The sequence below is a fragment of the Microcaecilia unicolor genome, chromosome 6 (assembly GCF_901765095.1).
Source record: "Microcaecilia unicolor chromosome 6, aMicUni1.1, whole genome shotgun sequence".
NCBI classification, from domain to species: Eukaryota; Metazoa; Chordata; class Amphibia; order Gymnophiona; family Siphonopidae; genus Microcaecilia; species Microcaecilia unicolor.
Window position 1 is genome coordinate 332,880,424 of NC_044036.1, and position 12,544 is coordinate 332,892,967.

Genomic DNA, 12,544 nt, shown 5'->3' on the forward strand with positions numbered 1-12,544 from the left:
TGCTGTGTTTTCTAAAACCTATTACCTATGGCAGCTAGCTGTAGTGATTGTTTCATGTGACATTCTAGTGTAACAGTTAATCTACATGAAAGTGACATCATATATTAACACATTTTTTAAAAAAATAGTCAACTGCTTTCTATCACATGTTTGCCTGAGCTACTGTTTTAGGGATGTGCAGGGCACATCTCGTCTTTAGGTGTCCTGTGTTTGTTTTATTTTGATTCAGGGCAGTGGCAAATAGTGCACACTGTTGATGACAGAATAACACCCCAAAGCTTTGGCTAAAAAAGAATAAAACAGAGAACATTGTTGATGTTTTCCACGTGGTATCAAATGAATGCACATCCCTACTATACTTATGACCAGATATAGCAGCAAAAATGTCACAAGACTGTATAAGACAAAAACTAAGGAGAAGCTATAAATATTTTTGTATTCATTCTAAACCAGTACTATGTTTCAAAATTTAAATGTAAGATACTTTGAAAATGCGTGTTATGCTGTGGATTTCAAGTGGATGTGGAATTTTGAACAGCACATTTTGGTCCACTTGGATTCTGACAACTGGTGTACATTTTTATTTAAAATCCAAGCAGAAAAGCATGTTCTTCAGAAAGTATATATGTGCCTTTTAAAAGTCTGTCCACTTTACATTTAAACAAATTATATTCCTACTTGTACCTGCACATTTGCAGCCTGGGGGGGGGGGGGGGGGGGGGGGGGGGGGGGGGGGGACTGAGTATGTTTAACAGCCATTCAAATTTCTTCAAGTGGAATGCTGATCCTGATCCATACATACTTAACCGAGCCTCAGCCATGACACTTCATGTTGGTAGAAACATGAATTACTAACAGCATAATACAGACAATCTGATTATAAAAAACGTTTCTAGAAATATCCAGCCATGAAAAATGTTACAAACTAAATAAAATATTCTCATTAAGTTTTTATACAGGTTCTGTTGTTAAAATCCAACAGCAACCTATAATACTTCTATAATAAATATTGATTTGCATTAACCAGACACAGGTTATCTGATTTGAATACTAGGCAATGATATGCAAGAATGAAAGTTTCTTCAGTCAGCAGCTGTAGCAATTACTGGCCATAAAAACCTAACATCTCCAGCTCCTCTATTCACCTTATTAAATTAACATATATAAAAGTTAATTGTGTTTGGTATAGACACCTAAATAACATTATACAGCAGTTCATACTGGTAACAATAATCCATAAGTGGCACAGTACCTGCCAAGATTGTACAGTAGTTTTTCTGCATCTATTTATAATGCATGGCAGGTTTTGCAGATTAATTTGGTATCAGAACCAAAATAACTTGAATATGTAATATTAGCCATTTTGCAGCATGGGCCGTTTGATAACAGACTACATGTATGCTTGTTATCTCTGTAGTGCAGGAATGTAACGCAGAGGATACAAACTGAATGGTGATACAAGGCTGTTTTGGTGATGTACACCTGCATGGAATGTTTTTGCACATTTTGGCCAGTTGAAAGAGAACATACTTTCTCATAAACAACTGTAAAATGGCAACTGGGTGTATTTCATTATTTTCCTTCTAAAATGCAGCTAAACCTATTAGGGAGTATAACTTCTTCCTCGTGGTTGATTCTTGTAGTCTTATTCAGTGTTTGATGCATAGAAGTCTTCCTTAGGTCGTGCTTTCGTTGGTGTTTTCTGGAGCATCATTCTTTCTTAAATCCATTTCAAGAAACTCGTCTGGTATTTGTACAACTTCCTCATTTTCTTCAGTTTGATTCTCCGAGTGCTGCTCCTTTCTTTGACATAGACCCAGTTTGCATGGTCGTACTAAGGATAGAAATATGGCACTTATTGCCAATCCGACAGCACAGGAGTAGAATGCAGATCCAAAGCTCTGTGTGTAGTCCACTAAAAAACCTGCCAAAAAATTGATACCAGTTAATCATTTCAAAACAATGTACTGCCCCAGCTTCCTTCACAATTTGTAGGAGGCTGGAGAATGCTAATATTAAGGAGACACATACTCTGAACTGCACAGATATAGGGGCCCTTTTACTAAGCCGCGTAGGCACCTACGTGCACCAATTTGGAACTATCGCCCAGCTACCGTATGGCCCAGGTAATAACTTCATTTTTTACGTGCGCACAGCATGAACCGGGCGATAATCGGCATTGTATGTATGTTGACGATTACAGCCCGGTTAATGCATGAGACCTTACCACTAAGTCAATGGGTGGCGGTAAGATCTCAGGCCCAAAATGGATGCGCATCAATTTTTATTTTGCTGCAGGTCCGTTTTCAGCCTCTCCCCCCCCCCCCCCCCCCCAAAAAAAGCCTTTTTTGCAGGCGCGCTGAAAATGGACCCGCATGCATGCAATACACGCATCTACACCAGCGCAGACCACTTTTCAGTACACTTTAGTAAAAGGACCCCATAATTGGTTATCTTTTGGGAAACTAATAATGATGGTACATTATTATTCAGAGTTCACTTCTTACTGTAATATGAACTTACACAAATGACATTGTCATAGTTTTCTTATTTGTTGCAACAAAGATCAATTTCCAGTCAGTATACTGCATGAGAATTACACAGTGGAAGCAGCTGTTACAAATTACACCTGAATGTGGTGTTTGTTCACTAGAGCCCAACTGCTGCTGCAGGAATAGGTGTTTTAATGTAGCATTGCCTCCACTGTAGTGTAAATATTGGAGACTTAAAGACAGAAGGCACCCACATGAAGAAATGAGTTATAAAGCAGGTGTACAGTATTCACGCCTGGAATAGACTTTCCGAGCCTGTACGTCTAGCCCCGTCTCTTGCCGTTTTCAAATCCAGGCTAAAAACCCACCTCTTTAACTCTGTTTTTGACTCCTAACCACTACTCACTTGCCCCTCCTCTTTAATTCCCCTAACTCTTACTTGTTCTGTCTGTTTACCTGTCTAATTTAGATAGTAAGCTCTTTAAGCAGGGACTGTCTTTTCGTGTATGGTATACAGCACTGCGTATGCCTTGTAGCGCTATAGAAGTGATAAGTAGTAGTTCACAAAAACAAAACAAACTTACCTCCAAGTGGTGGTCCAGCCAACCCAGAGATGCTCTGAATAAAGACATACACTCCAACTGCAGAGGACATCTTCTCAATACCCACAACATCATCTTCAGCTAATAGTGGAATGTGTGTGCCTGCCACTGATCCAAGCATGCACCCAAAAAATGCACTGCACACTATCAGTCCCCAAAATTCAGAAGCAAAAGGGAAGGCAAATAGAGAGATGCACACCAAAATGACAGCGATAAGCTCAATGTAAATCTTGCGGATAGGCTCTCGGGTGAGGACCAAACCAGCACCGATTCTTCCAAAAACTTCAGAAATAGCCATGGCGGAAAGCATATAGGCAGAGCGATCCTTATCAATGCCGAGACTTTCACTGAGAGGAATGATGAACAGCGAAGGTGCAAAGAATCCCAGAGTGGCAAACAGACCGAAAAGCGCATAACATATAAAACTAGCATCTTTCAGCACAGAAAAGTCCAGCAGTGGCATTTTCTTTTTAGAAGGGCAGCTAGCCCCTGTGAGCATCTGTACATTTTCTTGGGCCGCTTCATTTTCTCTCTGAGAATTTTCGAGTTGTGGAACTGTTTTGGGAGAATTGGTTACTTCTACTCCAGAATCAACAGAGTCTATCGATATGCGAGTTTGCTCATTTTCAAGCATGTACGTTATCGCCTGGTTATCTTGTCTTGGGGGCTCTCCGACTTCTTCTGGTGCTTGGATTATAATTGGTCGGAGCAGTGCTCCACAAACAACAATGTTTAGCTGTAATGCTCCAATGATCAAGAGGCTGTACCTCCATCCAATCTGTTCTATAAGATAGGTGATAGCTGAAAGGGGAGGAGGAGAAACAAAAACAAGATGAAGATAACGTCACACTGAATAGATGCTGTGTTTATTTTACCGATGGCATTTTTTTGTGAACATATTTTGTATATAGCAACTTCTGAAATGAAGTACTGTCATTTTGCTAATCTACCAAAACATATTTAAGTAGCAAGTTAAACATTCCATTTTTCAACAAAGACATATGAACTCTTTGATACCATCTCAGCAATCCAAATGCAAGTGAAAAGTCAGTATTCCCTTGAAACTCGGTTTCAATATCCTATTAGTTATATATTGGCTTTAAATTATATATAGGTTAGAAATATTTCTAGATATTGTACTCTGGTTAACCTACCTGGGGCAAAACCAAAGACGGCAAAACATTCTCCAGTAGATGCAACGGCAGTGACCAGTGAACGTTTTTTGTCAAAATATTGTGACAAAATGGTGACAGTTGGAAGAAAGCTAAGACAATATCCCAGACCTGAAATCAACAACAAGTAATAATGAGGAATGTGGGAACAGTGAAACTACATTGTGTACCTTTTTTTTTTTCCATTGGTGAATTCACGCTTTCATTTTCAACTCTATATGGCATTATTAACAAAGGGTGGAACTGCACATGGAAACTAGTAAGTTCTCCCTTTTCTGAGGAATAAATGGCATCCATCTGAATGGCTTGAATTGGGATGAATCAAATTCCCAATCATTTTGCAATACAGAGAGAACCAGGGCTACAGAACTGGTTACAGACAACCAGAAAAAAAGTTTTATTTATGTAATGTGATATTTGCTTCTACTTCAAAATGTGTCAGCATCTTGACCAAGAATAAAATCAATAGAGAGGACAAGTGAAAGACATTCTGCTGTTTGAAGAATATGGTTAGTACCATTTTATTTTGGGGAGGGGGTTAATAATTCCTCTCAGCTCACTTGGAACCAGGGCTGGGAATCTGGATTATAAACCTTCATTTGCACAATCGGGGAATTTTTGTCCCCATTTAATAGAGCTACCCTTCTGTTCCTAGTCTGGTGACTGCAGCAAACAGAGTCTGGCAGCTCCTCCCTGAACCTATATTGTGAACCCTAAATCTGGTCAGTTATTGCCCTTACTAATGGCTATAAATTCCTTCCTTCCTAGAGGCTGTGAACTCACTGTTGCCACAGCATCCCCCAGGCAACTTGAAGTATGGAAGCTACTTAGGTACACAAATGTGGAATGCACTACCAAAGAGTGTGAAAACGATCCATGACCATCTAAACTTCAGTTGATCATTAAAGACCTGTTTTGCAAGGTCTACCCTACTGACCCAAATGCCTCAATTCTGCAATGCATCAAAACCTTACATCGTATTGGATATTATATATTCTTTATTTCCTTGACCCTTATTGTACTTGTATACCCTTACCTTACCCTTATTTTATACTGTATTTAACATCTACCGGACCTGGCGACTGCCTTTGCGGTATTATGTAAGCCACATTGAGCCTGCTAATTGGTGGGAAAATGGGGGATACAAATGTTACAAATAAATCTGGAAATCAAACCAGGGACTCCCTGCATAGCATTGTGCAGCACAATGTCTGGTGGAATATGATGTGCCACATTGCTAAATGTGAAACTGTTGCTACTGTTTTAATCGTAAACTATTGGTGAGCTACTGGTTTAGCTCAAATACCATGACTTTTAAAACATATTTAAGAAAACATAGCATCTCTTCTCGTAAGATACAGAGACCAATGAAACACTTTTAGCTAAAGGAAAAAAAAACTCACCAGAGACTACGCCAATTGTGATGTACATTTCAATAATATTTCGAGCAAACGAAGCAGTGATCATTCCAGTACTGACAAGAAGGCCTCCAACCATGACTACTGGACGATGGCCAAAACGATTACTCAATATTGTGGACAAGGGAGCTACAGAAATAAAAGCAAAGTTAAAATTAACATGTTAAATAGCATTTAAAGTAATTTGACACCACAAATCTATTTTAAAATTGTCCATCAGGAAATCAAGGATTATGGCACATTTTAAGAGGCTAGTTATCTAAATCAAAACATATGCTCATAATGCACATTGTATTGGTAGTGGCTTTCCAGTGGCAGTTTATCCATATATAAAGATACAAATACATTATCTCTTTATGTGGATTTTTTCAAAGAGATAGAGATCTACCTGCTGCTGAAAATACATGGATAAAAGATATACATATAATTTATTCCATGTATCTTTAAGGAAAGCGAAAGTGCATAGGACTTGATATATCGCCTTTCTGTGGTTACAATCAAAGCAGTTTACATATTATATACAGGTATTTATTTTGTACCAGGGACAATGGAGGGTTAAGTGACTTGCCCAGAGTCACAAGGAGCTGCAATGGGAATTGAATCTGGTTCACCAGGATCAAAGCCCACTGCAATAACCACTAGGCTACTCCTCCACGTTGTTCTCTTTTATCCATGCTATTTCTGCAGGTGCATAAGTGGTTTTTAGTTATCAACTCTTTAATGCCTTTCCCAAATTTTTAATGTAGAAATTGCTCTAATTTCCCTTTGCATTATGAGTTGGTAATAACCACATATGGAAAACACCCCTTGATCAAGACTCCTTGTACAGTATGGACAGACATTTTTTAATAACTTGGTATCTCTAGAATGAGTAGCAAGCCAAGTACTACCCCAGTGTAATGTCTGGCAGTAAGCCAAAGAGGAAGTACATTAGGGAACTAGGTCTAGCTTAAAGGCTGCTGCAGGTTTGCTTTGTATTAGAGAACGTGTTACAGGAACTAGGAAAATGCAGTGAGCTGTGCATGATGGGGGGTAAACAAAGGTCAAGAACTTTGCAAGGGAAGATTTTAGAATGAGCACATACCTGTAAATGTCCACACAAACACACAGATAGAAACTATCCAGGATATCCTGCTGTTGCTTTCATCAAAGTAGACCTTAAGTTCGTTGAAAAAAGTTCCGAATGATTTGATGACTCCATAACTAAACACTTCCAAAATGAAGAAAGCAAAAGCCACAATCCAGCCCCATCCTCCATCAGGGATTTTTGGATAAACATTTGCACTGGTGCAGCCGTTCCCACTTTTCATGACTGTCATCTTTAATCTGCAGAAAGGACAAACATTAGTGAAGTTTTTTAATCTACTGTGTAATAAATCTGTTCGTATACCTTTCTAATATTCCTGAACAACCTTGTTGAAAAAAAAAAACCCCGGAACTAAAGTTTTTGATTTTCAGTATTTATTTTTGTTACATTTGTACTCCGTGCTTTCCCACTCATGGCAGGCTCAATGCGGCTTACATATTGTATACAGGTACTTATTTGAACCTGGGGCAATGGAGGATTAAGTGACTTGCCCAGAGTCACAAGGAGCTGCCTGTGCCTGAAGTGGGAATCAAACTCAGTTCCTCAGTTTCCCAGGACCAAAGTCCACCATCCTAACCACTAGGCTGCGCCAGTATATTTTGAAGATAAGGTGAAAGTTAACATAACAGAACATGCAAACGTTTTAAGCTGAGGACCAGTGACTATTTGGAGAGCCAATTGTGATGGAGAAAAATTGAATATTTCCATCTAATCCCTTTACTGATGTCCTTTAACCCCCCCCCCCCCCCCCCCCCATAAGTTTATTCATAAGCTTGCTTATTGTTTTATGTAGGTTGTTTGGACTTACGGTAGGTTTATTGATTAACCCTTATTATTAGGTTATTCAAAATGGTATTCATGTTAGCTGTTTAACACGGCAGTTGGCACGTTGCATTTAATTGTTAATGTGGCGTGGCACTGCACTGTTTAACAGCAATTCCAACATTAAACAGCTAAAGTTTAGCAAATAGGGGTCTTGGGGGCACTTTTACTAAGCCACGGTAGCAAGCGCTAAATTGACACTACCACGGGGGTAGCGCAGGTGCCCAGCGGTAATTCTGAAGTTGGCACACACTGTTTCCTGTTGTAGAAAATAATTTTCTACCTCAGGGGACGTTCCTGGCAGTAATCAGCAGCATGGCCATATTGCTGCAGGCTGATTAATTACTCCCCGAGTAGTGCATGAGCCCTTACCGCCAAGTATAAAGGAGGCGGTAAGGGCTCAGAAAATAAATAGCTGCGCGCTACTTTTAATATTAGCTCATGGCCATTTACTGCCCCATTTAAAAAAAAAAAAAAAAAGGCCTTTTTACCCGCCACAGTTAAAAAAATAAAAAATTGTCCAGCCCATGCACCAATTTCACACATCCAAACCAGCACAGGCCACTTTACCACAGCTTAATATTATTATTATTAGCATTTGTATAGCGCTACCAGACACACGCAGCGCTGAACACCTGATACAAAGAGACAGTCCCTGCTCAAAAGAGCTTACAATCTAAATAATACAGACAGACAAGACAGTTACAGGCGAGGGAAGTAATGGGTGAGAAGGAAGGGACAAGGGGAGGGCAATTGAGTAGTGGCTAGGAGCTAAAAAGCAGCAGTGAAAAGGTGGGTTTTCAGCATAGATTTGAAAATAGGTAGAGATGGAGCTTAGTAAAAGGGCCCCTTAATAATTAGTGGAAGACTTGTAGGTACAGGAGGCAAATATGTTCCTTTGTCCAATCAGCTGAGGATTTCTTTTTGCTAAGTTGGTTTTTACCATTCTGTAGTACAAGGGTGGGCAACCTTGGTCCTCGAGGGCCACAACCCAATCAGGTTTTCAAGATTTTCACAATGGATATGCACGAGATGTATTTGCATACAATGGAAGCAGTACATGCAAATCAGATCTCATGCATACTCATTGTGGAAATGTTGAAAACCTGAGTGGGTTGTGGCCTTCAAAGATCATGGTTGTCCACCCCTACTCTTGCAGGAATATGTTTTATGAAGTAGGCAGCACTGCTCTGTAAATTCAAATGCCTGTCTTACTACTAGGAAAGATGATAGTAATATTCAAAGATTTATGTTCCTCAAAATTTCACTACATTCCTAAATTGAGAACATAAAAAAATTGGATGGCAAATAGATCACAAATTGCATAGTTCAGCCTTTTTTTTTTTTTTTTTTAATACTGGATCCCCGGTCTAAAGGTTTCATCTATGGTAACATGTAAATTGAATAAATGAGGCACTTATTGTTTGAGCAAAATTTGATATATATTTTTTTTTGTTACATTTGTACCCCACACTTTCCCACTCATGGCAGGCTCTATGCGGCAGGCAATGGAGGGTTAAGTGACTTGCCCAGAGTCACAAGGAGCTGCCTGTGCCGGGAATCGAACTCAGTTCCTCAGGACCAAAGTCCACCACCCTAACCACTAGGCCACTCCTCCACATCCAGTTAAAAATCCACTGAGCTGTGGTTACAGTTGGTCACAATCAACCAACTTGCTGAAGCAGCTCATGGTGGCATTGGTCACCAACAGGTCAAGTCTATAAACTATGGGTGAACAGTTACACGCCGATTATGGGCGTCTTAGAGAAATGGTGTATATATGTCAAAGTCCCACCTAAGCCTTATTTTGTAAATACTTGTGCATATCAGTGTTCATTTTGCAGGTCAGCATGTACATGGGCAGTCTGTTGGGACTCACACCCACGCAACTTACAAAATGCTGTAAGCTATGCATGTATTTCTGGCACTTTAGGCTCAAACACTTGCCAGCCATAGAGCTGGTGGGTGTGCACCTAATTATAGGCCTGTATTTTTTGTCCTTAAAGTAATATTGTATAAAGGAAAGTCTGTACCTTTTGTTATGTTGCTTTATCGAATAGACTCCAGCAGGTGTTCATAGGCACCCAGTGATATAATTGTCTTACATGGGGCAATGGAGGGTTAAGTGACTTGCCCAGAGTCACAAGGAGCTGCCTACCTGTAGTACAACTTAAAAGAAGCAGCAAGTACAGCTTTGTCTTATGTGAGCATTCCTACTTAAGAAGCAAAGAGGAATTCCTGAGTCTATTTCAGGCTTAAGCCAGCTCTGTGGAAGCTGAGTATCCTTTGCTTTATTGTGTCCAGGGAGGTATAATTTCTGCTGTGTTCAGCACCTCCCAATAATAGACACCTTTGTGTTCAGATAAGGAGACCAGCTCTATAGACAGGTTTAGTTCCCCCTCTCCCTTCCTTTCGGTAGGGGTGGAATACAGTAGCAACTCTGTATTTTGAATCAACTTTGGATGTCGCAACCTACCTGAGACTTAAAGCTCAAGCAGTGGTGTAAAAAAAAAAAAAAGCTTTAACGTATCTTGATCCTTTGGAGTTGATTGCAGAAATTGGAGTTTCTACCTGTGAATTTAGCAAAAAAATAAAAATAAATAAAAGCAGTTAAGAGAACCAGCAAAGTGTTGGATAGACATTAATGCCAGTAGAGTGACCAGTGTTTCTCAGCAGTGCCTGCTCTACTGAGAAGACCCAGGCAGGTTGTTTAATATTTCAAAACACTACGAAAATAGATACACAGGCAACAAACGCTTCCTTTATTCTGTCTATAAATAAAGCTGATTGAAAGTGAACATTGCTTAATTCTGAACTTAAAAGATATTCTTAGGCACTTTAAAATACCTTCCTTCTATACTTATGAAGTGGATTGATTGCTGGGTGCCAAAACTGCGGGCGCTCTAGTGTTGTAGTGGGGAATTACATCCTGGACATGAAAGTAACTGCAAAGGGAGACGGGTTTTTTTTTTTTATTGTCTTGGGGGTGATAAGTGCGAGATGCCGATTTAAAGATTGTGCACGTAAAATAATTTCTGCAGTCTAAACGGCTTTTTTTTTCCTTGGCCGGTCACTCATCAGCTAAAATTAACAATGTCTGAAAGTACACTACACATGTATCTGGATAGATGTTCTAGGTTGTGCCCACTGACATACTTAAGCCATTCATTCATTTGTTACCTAGTTTCTTGTTTGAAGTAGTCTCGATCACACGTAGCTGTCTCTTTCGTCTAAAATGCTCCCAACTACAGAGTAGCATACCTGTTCTGCCTAACCATTGTCTCCATAATTTTACTGCTTTTGTGATAACTGCGTCTGTTGCAAGAGAGCAAGCCAGTTGATTTACGTACACTCTATTCCAGTAATCTCGTCTACTTGTTAAATATGCCTGCAACCCTCAACTCTTCCTAATTAGTTTTACTAATCATCTCTATAAATTTAGAGCGTAATGTTTAAAGATTTGCACACTTTTTTTGGTTCTACAAGAAGCAGGTTATTGCTCAGTAAAAGCACTAAAACAGAAAACCGGAAATGTATTTTTTTCTTAACATCAGACAGAGACCAGGCATCCATGCTGTTTATCTTAAGTTTGAAACGCATCACTTTTTACTTGTTACAAAGGAAGGACATAACAGCCTAAAACGCCGTAGTTTGATCTCTCTTGTAGTGGGAATGGACTTCATCCGAATACACTGGAATTTACACATACGCATATACATAACATATATACGTAAAAATATATATATATATTCATAGAGCAAATTCAGTACAAAAATTACGTATTGTCATTTAAAATGCAAGACAAAAAAAAAGGCAGGATTTCATTATCTGACACGTTGGAGTCTGAAAATGACATGAAATTATTTCCAAAATTCTAATACTAAACTTGCCCTCAGTTTTACAGCACTTAATTACATAAGACAAATTATTGCCCTCTTTCATTAGAATAATAAAATATTTGACTTACCACCGAATTTAAGGTCAAATAATTCGAAGAGAAAAATGTGTATATATAAATGTATAATATATTTGTTTTAAGCAGCTGTCCCTACTAGAACAAGATCAATAACTACGCTTAACTATTGCCTTGCTGTGCACCAGCGCTGAAATTAAAGTTAAAGGGCTAGATAATGTTTTCGAATTTTGGTCCCTGCTGCTGTTTAGCCTGCCTGAGAGCCCTGTTTGGCTAGTCCCCTGTCTGATCAGAGAGCTCTCTCATCTCACTAGCCTTTCTCTCGGTTTTTTATACCGGCTGTAGCCGGTCTGCTGGCTCGGGAGCGCGCACCATGCGGATCCGCCGAGAACGCGCGTCACAGTTGTTTCTTTCTTAGAAAAAAAGAACTTGAGAGGGGAACATGATGGGAGGGTTAAGAAGCTTGTTGCCAAGTTTGGTATATCCTGCTGCGTTACTTATTATGGTACTACTTGTAAAAACGCACAAGGATTCGTGGGGAATTAAGGTTCGCATCTGGATCCGGATAAAATGACCCATGGATCGAAATATTAGAGAGATGGGACAAAAACAAACAAAACAAGACTCATATTAACGTAGAATGCAGTGCACTTGGCTGCTTTGGTAATACATTATCCTCAAGGACAAATATGATGGTTTCAAGTCTTAATAGTGATTCTCTCTTTGGCACGATGTTTTGTAAAAGCTTTGATTGCTAGTCCTTTTTTAAGCATACTATAAGATTATAGCGGTTGCAAGCAGGCTAAAATGTTTTGTTAGCAAAAAGCATAGGTGCACTTTTCCCCCAGATATACCTTTTTTTTTTCTCTTCATACCGTGGGCTATGCAGTGCTCCTGTTCATCTGCTGAATATGGGACTCTGCTACTGGTCCAGCTCGAGCAGCCGTTTAGTAAATAAAGGTGTTCTCCCTCTCTCTCTCTCGCCGTAAATCTTGTGACAGTCATAAGTCAACATATGTAATTATGCAAGGGACAGAG

The 12,544-nt window shown here is 39.4% G+C and overlaps 2 protein-coding genes across 9 annotated transcripts in view; one reads left to right on the forward strand and one right to left on the reverse strand.

Moving 5' to 3' along the window:
- ARSG (arylsulfatase G) overlaps window positions 1–12,544 on the forward strand; it is a 173,370-nt gene that overhangs the window by 4,912 nt on the left and 155,914 nt on the right. The window lies entirely within an intron of this gene.
- SLC16A6 (solute carrier family 16 member 6) lies at window positions 1,576–12,454 on the reverse strand. 7 transcript variants are annotated; one of them, XM_030208472.1, is made up of 7 exons: window positions 12,361–12,454; window positions 10,070–10,164; window positions 6,769–7,010; window positions 5,670–5,813; window positions 4,249–4,377; window positions 3,077–3,895; window positions 1,576–1,924 (listed from the first exon to the last, which is right to left on the reverse strand). In XM_030208472.1, the coding sequence occupies exons 3-7, from the start codon at window positions 7,001–7,003 to the stop codon at window positions 1,677–1,679; spliced, it is 1,575 nt and encodes a 524-aa protein (XP_030064332.1). In that variant the 5' UTR covers window positions 7,004–7,010; window positions 10,070–10,164; window positions 12,361–12,454; the 3' UTR covers window positions 1,576–1,676. The 7 variants fall into 7 exon arrangements, with proteins under 7 accessions (XP_030064332.1, XP_030064334.1, XP_030064333.1 ...); XM_030208474.1 differs by having other exon boundaries at window positions 12,382–12,433; XM_030208473.1 differs by lacking the exon at window positions 12,361–12,454 and adding an exon at window positions 11,561–11,797.